The sequence below is a fragment of the Mesoplodon mirus genome, assembly GCF_964341445.2.
Source record: "Mesoplodon mirus genome assembly, chromosome: 12".
NCBI classification, from domain to species: Eukaryota; Metazoa; Chordata; class Mammalia; order Artiodactyla; family Ziphiidae; genus Mesoplodon; species Mesoplodon mirus.
Window position 1 is genome coordinate 5,746,770 of NC_138988.1, and position 17,453 is coordinate 5,764,222.

A 17,453-nucleotide genomic window follows, 5' to 3' on the forward strand; every position below is an offset into this window, starting at 1 on the left:
TACTGGCTGTGTGACTTCAGGGAAGTTATTTAACTTAGAGCCTCAACTTGGTCAGAGTAGGATAGAGATTAATACTACTGACCCCCAGCAGTCATTGTGTATATTAACTGAGGGACTGTCTAGAAAACCCCTGGTGAAGGTCAGACACAGAGTAGACACCTAGTAAGTGATAGCTCCTGTCTGTTACTCTGCATGGAAAAGACATCATTTCCAATACATAATAAATGAAAATTGCACACATGTTAACCTGTAAAGGGAGGTCAAGGAAGAAGGGAAAGGCAGTGCTATCAGACTAGCTGTTCGGTGACTCTAGAATTAGGACCAACATTTATTGAGTGCCTCGAGGGCAAGAAAGAAAGCTAACATTTACTGAGCACCTACTATGTGCCAGGCACTTTAAATAAGAGCATTTGAGCCTCAGAAAGACCCACAAGGAAGGGTTTGTCTAGTTTCCTGGTAATAAGACAGACAAAATGCTTGCTAAGGTCTCACACTGAGTAAACAGTGTAGCTGGAGCTCTAATCCGGGACATGTTTGTGTGATGCGCAAACATGGCTTTCCTCCCCCTCACGTAATACTCAGACATGGAACGGCAGTCGTAAGGATGAGCGGAGCATAGCCAGGAGGTGGGCAGGAGTGAAGTCATTGCAGGTATGAGAACAGCGCACGGGAGAAGCAAGAGCCGCAGAGGCTCACAGGAGGGTCCGAGTCCTTTCCAGGAAGGTAACAGAGGAGGTGGGAGAGGTGTGTGGGAGGAGGGGCGCCGCGGAGCATCCTGCGCGGCGGTGACCCCTTCACAGTGAGAGGAGGGCACAGGATCCAGCAGCTGTAGTGCTGGCCAGCGAGGGCACATCGGTCACATCGGTCACAGGGCCACGCGAAGCGGTCCTTCTCTTCAGGTTCAAGCTGAATGTTCCCACCTGAGGATACCCAGAGCGCTCAGGGTCCTCCCATGCTCGTCCTGTCCAGATGCCTTTTCCCATCTCCTTGACCCGCCTGTGTCCTCAAAACCTAGATAGCGACCCTCTAGATAGCGACCCTCTTTGCATATCTCAAGTCTTTGTGTTATGCTGGGTCTCTCCCTCTACCCTGAATTCCATCCTCAAGGCTTCCTTTTGTTATCCTGGCTTAGGCATCTGCCAAGGTCAAGAAGAACAGGGCTGGGGGCGGGGAGGGAGAAAAAGTAGATCCCACCACCACACTGGGAGGAATTTGGACTTTTCCAGGTTCATCCCCTGCAGACTTAACGCTTTAGCAAGTTGAGTGAAGAGCGTAGCTGAGGGGACAGGACTGGGGGAGGGGGACGACGCGGGGCGACTGCAGCTGCCCAGGGAGAGCTGTGGCCCTCTGGTTTAGGACTGTCATTAGGCAGGATAGTGAGGAAAAGAGAGATCTGAGACATATTTATGAGGTTAGAATAAATCGGTAATTGACTGTGGAGGTGAGAGAGAGGGAGGGACCCAGGAGGACACTCTGGTTTCTAGGTGGTTGTCTGGGTAGCAGGGAGCCTTGTTACCTGCTGGAGATACGGGGGTGGAGCCGATTGAAGGGGAGGCTACCGAAGACCTTGCACAAGTTTGAGGGGGCTCTGGGCTAGATGGGGGGTCCAGCTGCATCTGATACATGAGCACGAGACCCAGGAGAGGTCTTGATGGCCAACTGAGAACAATCAAGATCCCCCCACCTCCCTGGGTAGAATGAGAAAAACAAGGGGCAGGGAGAGAGGCTGGGAGGACAGCAAAGCTTAAAGGGCAGGTGGAGAGAAAGCAGCTCTCAGAAAACCCAGAGACGCACAAGAATACGGGGAGTATATGAGGCTTCCCGCTGCTTTGAGAGTTAAGTCTGAACTCCTTACTGCCGCCCACAGGGCCCTGCCTCCTCGATCTCCTGCCTCCTGCCCCTTCTGCCTGGATGCACACCCGACCTTCCTCTTTCCTCCGGCGCACCAAGCTCATTCCTGTCTTGGGTCTGTCCTTCTGACCTTCCCCACCTTCCAGGGCAGCCATTTATTAAACCACTTTATTGAGGTATGATTGACATGCAAAAAAGCTGTGCGGATTTAATGTACACAACTCAGTGGGTTTGGGGATAAGTATACACCTGTGAAACCATCCCCCATCAAGGCTATAAACGTATCCATCACCTCCCCATTATTATTATTGGGTTCCTCCGTCCCCCTTAGTTAGTAGTATTTTGTGTGTGTGTGTGTGTGTGTGTGTGTGTGGTAAGCACACTGAACATAAGATCTATCCTCTCAGCAAATTTTAGGTGTGCAATATGATACTGTTAGCTCCAGGCACTATGCTGTAGAACAGATCACCGGAAGTTATTTATCTTGCCTGACTGCAGTCTGTACCCTTTGATCATCACCTCACTGTCTCCCTCACCAGCCCCTGGTCCACCACTCTACTCTTTCCTTCTATGAGTTTGACTATTTCAGATCCCTCATGTCACTGGAATCCTACATAATTTGTCTTTGTCTGGCTTATTTCACTTAGCACAGTGTCCTCTAGGTTCATGCATCTTGGCACAAAAGGCAGGATTTCCTTCTTTTTTTAAGGCTGAACAATATTCCATTGTATATATGTGCATTTATCTGTTCATCCATCGATGGACACTCAGTTTGCTTCTGTGCCTTGGCTGCTGTGAATCATGCAGGGCAGACACTCTCGACCATCCTGTCTCAGGTAGCTCTTTTTTTTTTTTTTTTTTTTTTTTTTTGCGGTATGTGGGCCTCTCACTGTTGTGGCCTCTCCCGTTGCGGAGCACAGGCTCCGGACACACAGGCTCAACGACCATGGCTCACGGGCCCAGCCGCTCCGCGGCATGTGGGATCTTCCCGGACCGGGGCACAAACCCGTGTCCCCTGCATCGGCAGGCGGACTCTCAACCACTGCGCCACCAGGGAAGCCCTCAGGTAGTTCTTTTTATTCCTACTCACTTCATCCTGAGTTACTTCCTTTCTAGCTCGTAGCACCATCTGAAATCTCTGGAACCTAAGTAATTATTTGTCTCTTTTCCCATCCCCCATTAAGACATAAGCTCCATAAAGACGTGAGCTTGTCTGCCTTGTTCATCCCCATATGCTCGGCACCTACCTGAGTGCCTGGCACCTAGTGCACACTCAGTACATACCTGCAGAGAGAATGAATGGACCGGGAGGGGTGATGTCACAGCAGCCTAGGGCAGTGGTTCTCCATCAGGGCTGCTTGCATCAAAGTCACCCATGAGGTTTTGTAAACGTGCAGATGTCTGTCCCCTGCCCCAACCTCATATCTGTGAAATCTGAATCCCCTGGGCATGGGTAGTGTAAAATTCTCCACTTTGATGTACTTTGCTGACAGCCAGGTCAGGGAACCTGTAGAGTAGAGAATTTCAAGGATCAACACCGCCAAATGCAGCAGGGAGTTTCATGGATCTAAGAACTGAACAATGTTCAGACTTGACATGCTTTAGGGTTAAGCCAATCGGTTCAAAGTATGGAGGAGGCTACTCAGGAGGGAATGTACCCCCATCTTCTCCTACCACCCATGTGGTTTAGAGGGTCTGACCCCCTCCTCCTCCAGAGCAGGCACTTACTGGTCACAGCGATGGGCTTGCCTTCTGCAGCATACAGCTCAGGGCTGGACACAGCCAAGGACTTCCAAGAGGATGCTTGCTTGGGCTCCTGAGTAAGTCTCTTCTGGAAACTCCTGGAAAAGACTCTTCCTCTTCCTCTGGCTGCTGTGGTGTGAGAGTGTGTGACCTGGACCTGCATTAGCCATTTCACTGCCACAGAAGCAGAGAAGCTTGGAGCCTGCAGATAAACTAGGTCCCCCGGGAAGGGAGAGCTGAGGGAGGGAGAAACCGGGCCCTGTCTGGAGCCTGTCCCCTCTGAAGCTTCAGTTCCACGACTCAGTACACGAGAAGGAGGCTGACCAATCCAACCAGGATGTCAGTGTCAGCCTGCACGTGTGCTGAGTTGACAGTGAACCAGGCCTTTGTTGTTGTTGTTTTATAAAAGTATTTATTTTATTTATTTTTGGCTGCGATGCGTCTTCGCTGCTGTGCATGGGCTTTCTCTAGTTGTGGCGAGTGGGGGCTACTCTTCGTTGCGGTGCGTGGGCTTCTCATTGCGGTGGCTTCTCTTGTTGCAGGGTATGGGCTCTAGGCACCTGGGCTTCAGGAGTTGTGGCTCGAGGGCTCAGTAGTTGCGGCTCATGGACTCTAGAGCACAGGCTCAGTAGTTGTGGCGCACAGGCTTAGTTGCTCCGCAGCATGGGAGATCTTCCCAGACCAGGGCTCGAACCTGTGTCCCCTGCGTTGGCAGGCAGATTCTTAACCACTGTGCCACCAGGGAAGCCCAACCAGGCCTTTATTGATGCGCAGACCCTTCAACAGACTTTCCTGAAGCAGGATAGGAATCTAAGCCATGGGCTGCAGTCAGCAGAGTGACATGAGCAATCGCAACACCCATCACAATCTGTCCGTATTTTTAGAGGGTTAGAACCTGGGTCTAAAGGGTTAGAACCTGGGTCTAAAGGGTTGGAAGCCTAACATAGCCTGATTCTGGGAAATAGATATTTTACAACTGATACAGAGAAAGCTATTTAGAAATAGACACTCTGTGAAGTCTTTTATCTTGTGGTCACACACCAACGCCAAGATGTTCCAAGATCCAGGATGGCCTCAGTAGTCTTCACAACCAAAGTCAAGTCTTGACATCTTGAGAAACCAACATGGGAACAAGCAGAACCAATAGATCTCAAGCTACTGTGGGTGTGAATGAACATTCCCTTTTGCTTCATGGCCCAAAAGCTGTACATCTGTTTTGGATTGTACATTGTGTCTGTGCTTTGATCCACAGTAACTTCTCATGTTATGGAATTGATTTGCATTGAACACCACTGTAAATAAAAAGAAATAACGTGTCTGAAAAAGAAAGCAACCTGACCAACAGTAGTAACAGTGGACTGTTTGTCCTATGTAGGTTGGAGTTGCACAGAATTCAGGGGCTCTCCTGGGGACCCTCATCATTGTAAAGCAAAGGAAATGGGCTTTGGTGGCAGGACCCACAGCATATGACCATAGGATTCCAGTTTTGGGGTTTGTGGTCCAAAGAGTATGGACTTTGGAGACAGATTTAAGTTCAAGCCCTAGTTCCACCACAAGGAAGTTATTTAACAACTGGAAACATGAGTGCAGTCAAATCTACTTCTTGGGTATTGAGGATCAAATTGTAATAGATATCATTTGAAGGTGCCTTGCAGGCCCCCTCTGGGCTCTCAGACTTTTCATGGTAACAGAATAGTGGCCACAGTTTCAAATGTCAGGCTCTCCACCATACCGTCCAGCTTTTTCTCTTCAAAGAGAAAACTCTGGAAAGTGTCAGTTTTTGCTTCTTTTCTTTCTCTATCATTTTACTGCTGCATTGTAAGAGTACCCAAAACATTTATAACATTAATGTGAGACATTCTAATCACTTTGAGGCTGAAATCTAATGTTTGAAACATAGATACTGAGTACACTTTCTCATCTGCGTCCTCCCAACCGTCTTTCAACTTTATCGACATATAATGTAGATCTGTTCTAGGTGCATGCCTCAAGGACTTTTGACAAATGTATGCACATATGTAACTACCAATAAAGTATAAATGATTTCTACCACTCCAGAAAGTTCCGTCATGCCTCTTTGTAGTCAATCCCTCCTAAGCCCTATCACAGGCAACCACTGACTGCATCTCCATCACCATAGATTAGACGTATCTTTTCTAGAATTTCATAGAGCTGAAATCACACAAGTAGTCCTTTGTATCTGGTTTCTTTTTTTCACCATAATGTTTTTGAGATTAATCCCTGCTGTTGCATGTATCAGTAGGTTATTCCTTTTATTGCTAAGAAGTAATCCATTGTGTCAACCTATCTCAATTTGTTTATTTTTTACCTATTGAAGGGCATTTAATTTTTACTATTAAAAAGTTCTAATAGCTTTTTGCAGTTTTTTACTATTATAAGTAAAGCTGCTCTGACGTTTGTGTGCAAGTCTTTTTGTAACATTTCATTTCTCTTGGGTATCTATCTAGCAGTAGAATCGCAGTCATGTGATAAGTAAATGTTTAAATATTTAAATGTTTATAAAATGTGCCCAACAGTGTATGAGAGTTTCAGTTGCTTCACAGTCTTTGCCAGCACTTGATACTCTTTTAGCCATTCTAGTGGAAATGAAGTGGTAACATTGTGGTTTGTTACTAACCTTTTAAAAAATTTGTGGAAAAATACATATAGCATAAAGTTTACCATCTTAACCATTTTTTTTGTCTTGTTTTGTTTTGTTTTGTTTTTTGGTACACGGGCCTCTCACTGTTGTGGCCTCTCTCGTTGTGGGGCACAGGCTCCGGACGCGCAGGCCCAGCAGCCATGGCTCACGGGCCTAGCCACTCCACGGCATGTGGGATCCTCCCGGACCGGGGCACGAACCCGTGTCCCCTGCATCGGCAGGCAGACTCTCAACCACTGCACCACCAGGGAAGCCCCATTTTAACCACTTTTAAGTGTACAGTTCAGAGGCATTAAGTACATTCACATTATTGTACAACCGTCACCACCATCCATCCTTAGAACTCTTTTCATCTTGCAAAACTGAAACTCTGCCCCCATTAAATACTATCTCCTCATTCCCCCTCCCCCCAGCCCTTGGCAATCACCAGTTTACTTTCTGTCTATATGAATTTGACTAGTACTCTAGGTACCTTGTATAGTGGGATTGTACAGTGTTTGTCCTTTTGTGACTTATTTCACTTCGCATAATGTCCTCAAGGTTTCTCCATGTTGTAGCATGTGTCAGAATTGCCTTCCTTTCAATTCTTTAGGGTAAATATCCAAAAGTGGGATTGCAGGATCATATGATAGCTCTATTTTAAAATTTTGAGTAATCACCATACTGTTTTCCATAGAAGCTGCACCATTTTACATTCCCAGTGTCAGTGTACGAGGGTTCCCATTTCTCCACATCCTCACCAACACTTGTTTTCTGTCTTCTGGGTTTTTTTTTTTCTTCTTTTTTTAAAAAAAACAGCGATCCTAATGGGTGTGAGGTGTAGCTCACTGTGATTTTGATTTACATTTCCTTAATGATTAGTAATGTTGAGCATCTTTTCATGTGCTTATTCACCACTTGTATATCTTCTTTGGAGAAATATCTATTCAAGTCCTTGGCCAATTTTTTTAAAATAAATTTATTATTATTTTTTATTTTTGGCTGCGTTGGGTCTTCGTTGCTGCATGCGGGCTTTCTCTAGTTGCAGTGAGCAGAGGCTACTCTTTGTCACAGTGCACGGGCTTCTCATTGTGGTGGCTTCTCTTGTTGCGGAGCACAGGCTCTAGGCACGCAGGCTTCAGTAGTTGTGGCATGCGGGCTCAGTAGTTGTGGCTCGTGGGCTCTAGAGCGCGGGCTCAGTAGTTGCGGCGCACGGGCTTAGTTGCTCCACAGCATGTGTGATCTTCGCGGACCAGGGCTCGAACCCATGTCCCCTGAATTGGCAGGCGGATTCTTAACCACTGTGCCACGAGGGAAGTTTCCCTTGACTAGTTTTTAAAATTGGGATGTTGGTTTTCTGTTGTGGTCGCCACTGACTTTTCAACTGTCCTCTTAGTGGTGTTATTCCATTTTATAGATGAGGAAACTTTAGTTCAGACTGGCAAAGTGACCATAATAGTACTAGTCACAGGCATTGTTCTTATCTCATCAAAGATAAAGATGAGCAATCATTTGAATTATCATTTGAAGATTGACTGAACATATACTAAGGGCAATAGAAGTGTGACACAGGCTGGAGATACTGGTTTACAGTTCCTGGAGGGAGACAGATAAGTAAACAGGCAATGTTAGTACAGTGTGACAAGCACCTAATAGGGGAAGTACGTGCTGCTCTGAATATTTGGGAAACTAGAGGGAGCTTAGTAGAGCTGAAGCACTAAGTTTAGGAGTGGCTAGCAATGAGGTTAGGGATGGAGATTGGTTACAGTTCTTAATTGCAAATAACAGAATCCACTCAAGTTTATTTGAGCCGAAAATAAATTTGTAAAAGAATATTAGATATTTCCAAGAGGGCCAGAGAGGGGGGCTTGGAGGCTACAGGACCAGAAACAATGCCCAAACCACCCCACGGGACTTTCAGCAAAGACCCCACTGCCACAGCCCAGCTGGTATAGTCACTGAAGCTCACCAGCTGCAGTGACATGGACACCCAGCCCCCACCAGTGCTGCCCTCAAAGCCGGTTGCCTCTGCTCTCACCCTTTTCTTAACATGAGTCCCTGGAGTGCCTGCTTCGTCACACTGCTCACTTGTGAACAAAACCTTGCATGGCTGTGTCTGATGGACAGAACTTGCTCCCCACATGCAAGTTGGGAAAATGAGTTTTTCTGGCTCTGTCTTCAGTGAGCAGGACTCTAAAGGGGGAATTCCCCAGTCACAGAAAGGGTTCAAAAACAGTGGGCAGGTTCACACAAACACTTGTACAGGAACGTTCACAGCAACTTTGTTTGTAGCAGCCAATAGCTGGAGAGAGTCCAGATGTCCTTCAACATGTGAATGGTTAAACAAACTGGTCCGTCCACACCGTGGAGTATTCCTCAGCAGTAAAAGGAATGGGCTATTAATACACACAGCAGCTTGGATGGCTCTCCAGGGAATCACGCTGAGTGAAAGAAGCCAGTCCCCAAGGGTTGCATGCTGTGTGTGATGGAAGTATGACAAATAGGCTGCAAAGCTGCAAATCCAGCCTTGAGGCAATCAGGGAAGGCTCCACCCGAGAAAGAGATCTTTTGAAGAAATGCTCGTAGAGGGAACTGCACTGCAGGTACCAAGGCCTAAAAGGGCCTGTGAAGTTTAAGACAGAGAGGAAAGTCTAATGGTGTTGGAGCATAAGAGTGTTTTAGGAGTGTTAGAAGAAAAGGCTAGAAAAATGGGCTGGGACCAGAACAGGAAGAGCCTTGAATGCCGTGCTAAGAAGTCTGGACTTGTTTCTGTAAAGCAGCAATTCTCAGACCATAGCCTGCTTCAGGATCATCCGGTGGCGGGTTGGGGGTGTGTGTGTTAAAATGCAGATTGCTGGGCCCCACTGCCAGAGTTTCTGACTGAGTCTGTCTGGGATGGGGCCTGAGAATTTACGTTTGTCCCTGCTGATGAGGGGACCCCATGTGGAGAGCCACAGGTGTAACGAATAGGAGGAGGTAGACAGAAGTTTTCAAGCAGGGGAATAATCAGATCAGTTTTTTTAGAAGGATCTTCAGTGGAATTAACCTGGGGACTGAGTGACTTCCTGCAGTGTAAATCCCTCAGATGATCCACACAGATGGTATTAAAAGCAAAGGGCTAGGTGTTGAGAAAATGTGGGTTCCAGTTCTGTCTCTGTGACTAGCTGGCTGTCTGAACTGGGGCAAATATGTTAACCAATTTGAATGTCAATTAGGATGCCAATAACAATAATGACTACCATTTATTGAATAGTTACGTAATCATCTTGTGAAATACAGCTGTTCTAAGAGATAGGTATTATGGTTCCGTTTTACAGGTGAGAAAATTAAGACTCAAAGGAGTTAACTTGCCCAAGATTCCAAGACTATTAAAGGGTGGGGTTAGGATTCAAAACTAGGATTTTTTTTTTAAACTCTAAAGCTTGTGCTCCTAATTGCTTTGTTGTGATTTCTGAAACTGAGGTTTACAAATGTAGTCTTAGGAAGTTATGAGTTTTCTATGAGAATTTTTAAACTCTACTATTTTTTATGTTAATCTTTAAACATTTGATATAAGCAAATACCGGGTCATCTGGATGACCTTTCTACCTGATTTCAGGCCCTGCATTTGCATATGTGTTTACAGTGGCATTTAAGCGGAGTAGAATCATTGTAATTGTCCCAGCCAAAGCCAAAAGAACATCAGTGGTCCTCAGTAGTGAATGATGTGCCCATGCAAAATAAAGAGCCAAGGACCCCAAGACAAGCTGGATGAATGAAGCGTTCATGGTGGTTTGAATGGAGAAAAGGCAGGAGAGTTAAGTCGCCACGGGGCCCACGGTAGTAAAAAAATACAAACACATGAGCCCAGAGGTGAGTTCCATATTCACACTGCTAACATATTTAGTGTCACGGAACAACATCATCTGTCATATTAAGTTAATGCTGTTAATTTCAACATTGCTGATCTAGTGGAATTGCATATATTTAGCTTGCAAATACGTTTGTGTTTTATAATTGCTTAAAAGCTACAAGCCAGGGAATTCCCTGGCGGTCCAGTGGTTAGGACTTAGCACTTTCACTGCCGAGGGTCCGGGTTCAATCCCTGATCAGGGAACTAAGATCCCACAAGCTGCACAGTGTGGCCAAAAAAAAAAAAAAAAACAAAAAACCTACAAGCCTTTTAAAAAGGTACAAATCCTAAGAGTTCTCATCACAAGGAAAACGGTTTTTTTTTTTCCTATTTCTTTAACGTTGTATCTGTATAAGATGACGGATGTTCAGAATGTATTGTGGTCATCATTTCATGATGTATGTAACTCAAATCTATGCTGTACACCTTAAACTTATACATATAGGTCAATGATATCTCAGTAAGACTGGAAGAAAAAAAAAGGTGCAAGCCTCTAAGGAACTTACGTTGAGTTTTATGGTGTCCATATTCGAGCAACATGAGAACAAAAACAATATAAGTGAACTCTGGGAGTCCAGGGGAATTTTTGTTCATGAATGGGGGTCTGCAGATGACTTAAGAGTAGGCCAGGGTTCTGGGTTATAGTCAACAGAAAAGGTCTCTGGTTAATATAAGCAGAAAGAGAGGTTATAGGATGGGTATTGGGTGGCCAAAGAATAGATGGGAGGCTAGAGATTCAGGCTCAGAATGTGGTTAGGAGCTCGGGAAGGGAAGAAGCCTTGGCTGTCCCGGTACTGCATCCACCACTTCAGCCCGGGCACTGGTGTCCCAGGACTCTCGACATGGCTGCCACCACCAAGCCTTCAAATCACTGTCTCAAGAATGAAGAACCTTGGCAGGAATGTCTATTTGGCTGAGCCTCACCCATTCCCCTACTTCCTGGCTGTCAGGGAGGGACCACATGGCCCCCTTTGGTTTCTGTAGACCCAGCCAATGGAGAGTCTCCCCCCAATAGGATAAACCTCTAGATGCTGGGGAGCCAAAACCCAGTCCAGTATACACACTCCACTGTGGATCAGAGAAAACAGGCCCAGTTCTAGGGATGTCAGCATTAAATAACACAACCTCAGGAGCATCAGCTCGAAAGCCCTGCCCACATGTTTGCAGTTACTGCCGGCAGCGGCAGTGTCCTGCCAGGTCCCACCAAGATCAAGAGCAGAGATAAAATGCCCAGCCTCCACAGTGGCTATTTTGGTTCCACGGCCTCACTGCTGTGGGCAGATCAGGAGGGAATCATGGACAGTAATTGAACAGAGAAAACAAAAATTTTTTTCTTCCTGGAAAAAAATTTTTTTTCATTGAAATCAGCTTCTTTTGATGTTTATAAAAAGAAGCCAATAAAAGGCCTCTAGCTCAGATTTTGGAGCTGAAATTCAGAAAACATAGTATTTATCATCGCAGCATTTATCATCTGTTCCCGTCCTCCTGGGCTGATCACACAACTGGTTTTGCTGGGAGCAGGAGTGCTGGGGGGTGTTTGTCCCGGTCTCTGATGGCGCTGGCTTCAAACGCTCCCCTGCAGCGCTTCACATGTGGCTGCAATTAACTGTGCAGCAAACCTACTGCAGGAGGAGAGATTGTGTGTCTTATACTTCGCAGTAGGAAACCGTGACCCTTTCTCATTCTGGTCGCAAATCCTCCACTTCGAAGATGTTTCATCTGGGGAACTGCACAGGAAGTCCTTGATTGTGTGTTACTTTTTTTGCAAAGATTTCTGCACCCGGAAATAGTGTTTTTCTCCCTTCTTCTCCAGTTACATGAAGGTGTTGGGGGGAAAAAAACCTGTTTGGCTACTGCATGACCTGCCCCCTGCCCATCTCTCTGACCTCATCGCTACCAGTCTTCCCCTCCCACCCCTCTCCAGCTACACTGACCTCCTGACTGGTTTCAAAACAGTCCCTCTTCTGCCTCTGGGTCTTTGCACCTGCTTGGTCCTTGCTTTGGCACATCCTCCCCCCTTAGAGACACATGATTTGCTCCCTCAACTTCCTTCCAGTTTCTGCTCATATATTTCTTACTATAGAAGTCCTCCTGCTTCTAGTATTTTCTTACCCTGCCCTGTTTCTCTTCAGTGTACCTGATGCCCTATACTTACTTCTTTATTTGTTTATTATCTATCTTCTCCTACTAGAATAAATCTTCATGAGGCAGAGACTACGTCTTCTTCCTTGCTAATCACTAGTGGTCAGCACATAATAGACACTCAATAAAGTGTTGGATGAGTGAATGCATGTAATAGTAAAAGCTATCATTTCATGCGTAGTGGAATTATAAACATTATCTCTAAGGAGAAGTGAATTTATGCTGATGTAGTTAGTGCATGGAGGATCAAGGGCAATGGGGGACCCGCACCAGGATCAGAAGCCACCGGGAAAAGGGGAAATGCGATATTTAAATCTTCACTCTTGACACGTCCTTTGCAGTCCTGGCTCATATACCCAACTGCCTTTCCAACAGCCCCTTTTGGATATCTCAGAGGCAGCTCACATTACATACGTCCAAAGTGGAAGTCTTAATTCCTCCTGCTCCCAGTATAAATCTCCTCCTTCCCGAAGTTCCCATTTCACTTAAAGCCCACCTTTCACCTTGCTCATGCAAAAAGCCAAGGAGTCATCTTGGGGACCTTGCTTTCCTCCAACCCCTATGTGCAATCCACCAAAAAGTCTGCCAACTCTGCCATGACAGAAATGGCCAGCTGGACGCAAATCTGTGTCCTCTTTCCACAGTGTAGGACCATTGATGGGAAGTAGTTGCCCAAACAGGGACTACATTTCGTAGCTCCTGTCATTTGGGCAAGGTCACATGACTAGCTCTCATCAAGAGATATAAGTGGAATGATCTGTGCCACAGCAGGCCCATGTGTCCTTCTCCATCTGTCTGCTGGATGAAGAGGATCCTCAAAGGATTCTGGGGCCCCAGGGGTTGGCAGAGTCACAAGATGAGGATCCTGGGTCCCCGAGTCACCACTTGGAGGAGAGCCACTTGCTCTTCTAGAACTGCTCACTGTTTGGACTTTATGTCAAAAACCACTAAGTTTTTGGGGTCATTTGGTTCAGTAGCTGACATTACCTTACGCAGTACATCTATCTCCAAACTATACCTCAGATCTGTCCACTTGTCTTCATTAGTCTCTTATTTTATTTGGAACCTCCATCCTCTCTCATCAGAAAGATTGCTGAAGTCTCCTAACTTATCTCCTTCCTCTCTCCCTGCCGGCTATAGACGGAATGCTTATGCCCTCTCCCCCAGTTCATATGTGGAGACCTACTCCCCAGTGTGATGGCATTTGGAGGTAGGGCCTTTGGGAGGTGATCAGGTCATGAGAGTGGAGCCTTCATTAATGGGATTAGTGCTCTTATATGAGACTCCAGATAGCTCCCCTGCCCCTTCTGCCATGTGAGGGTACAGCACAAAGATGCCCATCTAAGAACAAAGAAGCCAGGCCTCACCAGACACCAGATATGCCAGTGCCTTGACCTTGGACTTGCCAGGCTCCAGAACTGGAGAAATAAACGTTTGTCATTTAAGTCACCCAGTCTATGGTATTTGTGTTATAGCAGCCCGGAAGGACTAAGACAACCCCCCCCCACCCCCGATAGTCTATTCTCTACACAGCCATCAGAGAGACCTTTTAAGAATCCAAATCATGTCACCCCCTCAAATAGCTTCCCTTTGCATGGAGAATAAAGTCTGAACTCCTTCCCATAGCCAGTCCACTGCCCCAGCTTTATCTCAAACCTCTCTTCTCCCCCGTTTATTGTGGTCCAGCCACCCTGGCCTTCACTCAGTTCTTCAAACACAGCAGACTTGCTCCTGCCCCAGAGCCTTTGCACTTGCTGTTCCTTCTGCTTGGAAGTCTTTCCCCCAGATCGTGGCATGACTGGTTCCTTGTCATCGTTCAGGTCTCAACTCAAACGTCACCTCCTCTCAGGAGTCCTCCCTGATCACACTGTCAGGTTGATGCCACTGTGCTGCCACAACGGGTCATTCTCTATTTCATTCCCTGTTTTATTTTCTTCATTGATCTTATCACTATTTTAAATGATCTCTTTTAAGTTAACTTACATGACGTAAACCATGTTTCCTGGCTAATCATGTCTCTCCCACCTCCTCCCCAGCACCCCTCCACTAGAGCATTAGCTCCACGGGAGCAGGACCTTGTCTGAGTTATTGGCAGTTGAATCTTCAATGTCTAGAACAGTAAGACAGAAGGTGCTCTAGATCGAAGGAAGAAAGGGAGGGAAGGAGGGAAAAAGCGTGGCGGGGGGGTGGGGGTGGGGGGTGGAAGGGAGAGAGGAAGAATTGCCCTAATCAGATCAAGGACCCTCACAGCACAACCCCAGGATCCACACAAAGTTGCTGGAGAGGAGGAGTGAGCTGGGGAGAGGCAGATGGAAGGCAGGCTGGGCAGCCCTTCTGAAGCAGCCTCCAAGGTACAGAAACGACATCACCTACCACCCCAGGCCATCAGCTTACTATTCTTTGGGAGACTCTCTCCCACTTTGGAAAGAAAACAAAACAAAACAAAACATACCCTTGCCCTTCTTTTTTCTCTCTGTACAGAAACCTTATCTGTTTTGGACCCAAACCCACTTTCCCTGCTGCCAGTAAGCACTGGAAAGGTTATCCTGCCTCCTTGTCTGTGTGATTCAGAAGGATATGAAGCTGTAACTGTAATATAAAGAAGACGTGGTTTGTCCAAGGTAACTAGTTATTTATCAATATATCTCAAATTCTTCAAAAAGTTTTGTACATTGTGGTGTCTTAAATACTAACACAGTCTGCTTACTGGGTATTCCAGGGCTGCATGCAGTGGGGTCACATTGGACTTTGAAATGGGACCCACTTTTATTGATTATGTGACTGTTCCAATGTATACAAACACTTTTTTAAAAAAATACAAGCTAATACAAATTCATCAGTCTAAGCAAGGTTGACCTGGATTTTAAAGCTGTCCTAAGTAATCAACTGTAGGGTCAATCAGACGAATGATGAGGTGGAAGAAAAAAAAAGCCATTAAAGAATTTTAATACTTTATAAAGTACTTAATAATTTTAAAAACCATGCCTTTTTTTCACTCAGGGCTTTTGCTTTTTTTTTTCCAGTTTTACTGAGGTGTAATTGACATACAGCACTGAATAAGTTTCAGGTGTACAGCAGAATGACTTGACTTACATATATCGTGAAACGATTACCACAAGTTTAGTTAACATCCATCATCTCAAATAGATTTTTTTTTTTTTTTTTTTTGCTGTACGCGGGCCTCTCACTGCTGTGGCCTCTCCCGTTGCGGAGCACAGGCTCCGGACACACAGGCTCCACGGCCATGGCTCGCGGGCCCAGCCGCTCCGCGGCATGTGGGATCTTCCGGGATTGGGGCACGAACCCGTGTCCCCTGCATCGGCAGGCGGACTCTCAACCACTGCGCCACCAGGGAAGCCCCTAGATTTTTAAAAAGGAAAAAAAAAATGTGTTTTTTTGACTTAGGATGAGAAGTCTTATGATTTACTCTCCTGACAGCTTTCAAATACACTATACAGCAGTGTTAACTATATGGATCATGCTGTGTGCGTTACATCTCTAGTACTCACGTACCTTATAATTGGAAGTCTGTATCTTTTGACCACCTTCACCCCATTTCCCCTCCCCCCCACCACCTCTGGTAACCACACATCTGATCTCTTTTTTATGAGTCTGGTTTCTTTCTTTTCTTTTCTTTTTTTTAAGATTCCACATATAAGGGAGATCATACAATATTTGTCTTTCTCTCTCTGTATCTGTCAGTATTCGTCTTATAAGCACCTTTCTAAGTGGGAATCATCCCTGTTATATAGGTGAGAAAATGAAAGTTTGAGCAGGGTCCACGTTTGTGCCCGGTGTCATGCAGCTAGAAAATGGTGGAACCAAGGTTTGAACTCTGGTCTGTCTGATGCTGAAGTCTCAGCCATTTTCACGTGCCAAGGGCTTCTCCATCTTTTGACAAGCAATGTCAGAAATGATGTTAAGACCCTACTAAATTCCAATTCCACATGGTAGCCCACAGGGAATGGGAAACCAGGAGGAGATATTTCCCTTCAGAATTGAAGTGTCGGTCTAGGAGTGTAGATTCAATGATTTATTCAGGGATTATCAAAGGGGTCTCTTCTGGGTGAGCTGAGTGATATTGTTGAAAGATTATTGAATGAGGAGTCAGGCCAGGTGGTTTGAATCCTGGTTTGGCCCTGCTCAAGTAGTTGCACTAAGGCAAATATTCTACCTGCTCTGAGCCCCCATTTCCTCATCCGCTGAATGGGGTCATCAATACTCCCTCACAGGATCACACTGCATTAAATGAGAGTGCTCAGCACAGCACAGTGCCTGGCACGTGGCTGGTACCCAGTATGCTGATCTTCCTTCGCTGTTTACTTTCTTCTTGCCTGTGTACAGCACGTGCTTGTAAGAGTTGATGCCAAAGAAGCAATTGGAGCCAGGAGAGACATGGCAGTCTTGGTTTGAAGAATTTCTCTCTGAGGTGATGTCCTCTGAGTGTGTCCACCCTCAGAAGAAAAACCCATGCTTATTTTTGGTGGAGTTCCCCAGCTCAAACCATTCTCCATCTGAGAGGTAGGTAGTTAACTGTGGCCAAACTCTAGCCGGCCTTGAATCCAGCATCTGCAACATTCTTTTCTACGGAAAATGGCTCTTCTTATCTCCCGCCCCGGCCCACCGAAGTCTGTGTCTAAGAAAGACAACAAGAATAGATTGCCAGGTGCAATCATCCTTACAGTATTCGAAGGAAAATTCCTTGTGCGAGGACAAAGCCAATCTTTGCACCAGTGTTAAACATCACTTAGAGATCCGAGGTCTGAGCAATTGTTCTGGCCATAAATCTGGTCTTACTTAAGGGGACTCCTTCAGATCCATGCTGTGAAAAGAGCTGACATTCAGAAAAAAGCTCATCACTGACTCCTTGACAGGTTTCAGATGGTACGTTTCCTTGGAACACAGCCCTGGAGCAAGGCTCTCCATGGAATTCGGCATGGGGCTCGAGGCTCAGGTTACTACCACTCCAGCGGCCCCACCATGGGATTCCATCCAGGTGTGTGTGGGGTAAAATCCCTGTTGGGTCAAGGTGGAGGTGAGGCTCACTTCTGTACTCTGAGACGGAAAAGAAGAAAGGGGATTGAGTGCTTATTGCCTGTCTGGCACTGTTAGAGGCCTTCATGTACATCTGCCTAGAAATTTTGCAAATGTTTTAACTATTCACAGCTCTGTTATTTACCACAT

At 46.0% G+C, this 17,453-nt stretch overlaps 1 protein-coding gene across 3 annotated transcripts in view; it reads left to right on the forward strand.

Moving 5' to 3' along the window:
* Positions 1-17,179, forward strand: part of TAMM41 (TAM41 mitochondrial translocator assembly and maintenance homolog) — a 110,625-nt gene extending 93,446 nt beyond the window's left edge. The window contains exons 8-10 of one of the 3 annotated variants that reach the window (XR_014295596.1): positions 14,751-14,890; positions 16,614-16,790; positions 17,144-17,179. Coding sequence is in view for 1 of the 3 variants with exons in the window: in XM_082639408.1 (XP_082495534.1) it covers positions 14,751-14,869 (119 nt within the window). In the remaining 2 variants the exon portion in view is untranslated. Of the gene's footprint in view, positions 1-14,750; positions 14,891-16,613; positions 16,977-17,143 lie in introns of those variants that run through there. The other 2 variants (XR_014295597.1, XM_082639408.1) reach the window with 2 other exon arrangements.
* The last annotated feature ends 274 nt before the right edge of the window (positions 17,180-17,453 follow it).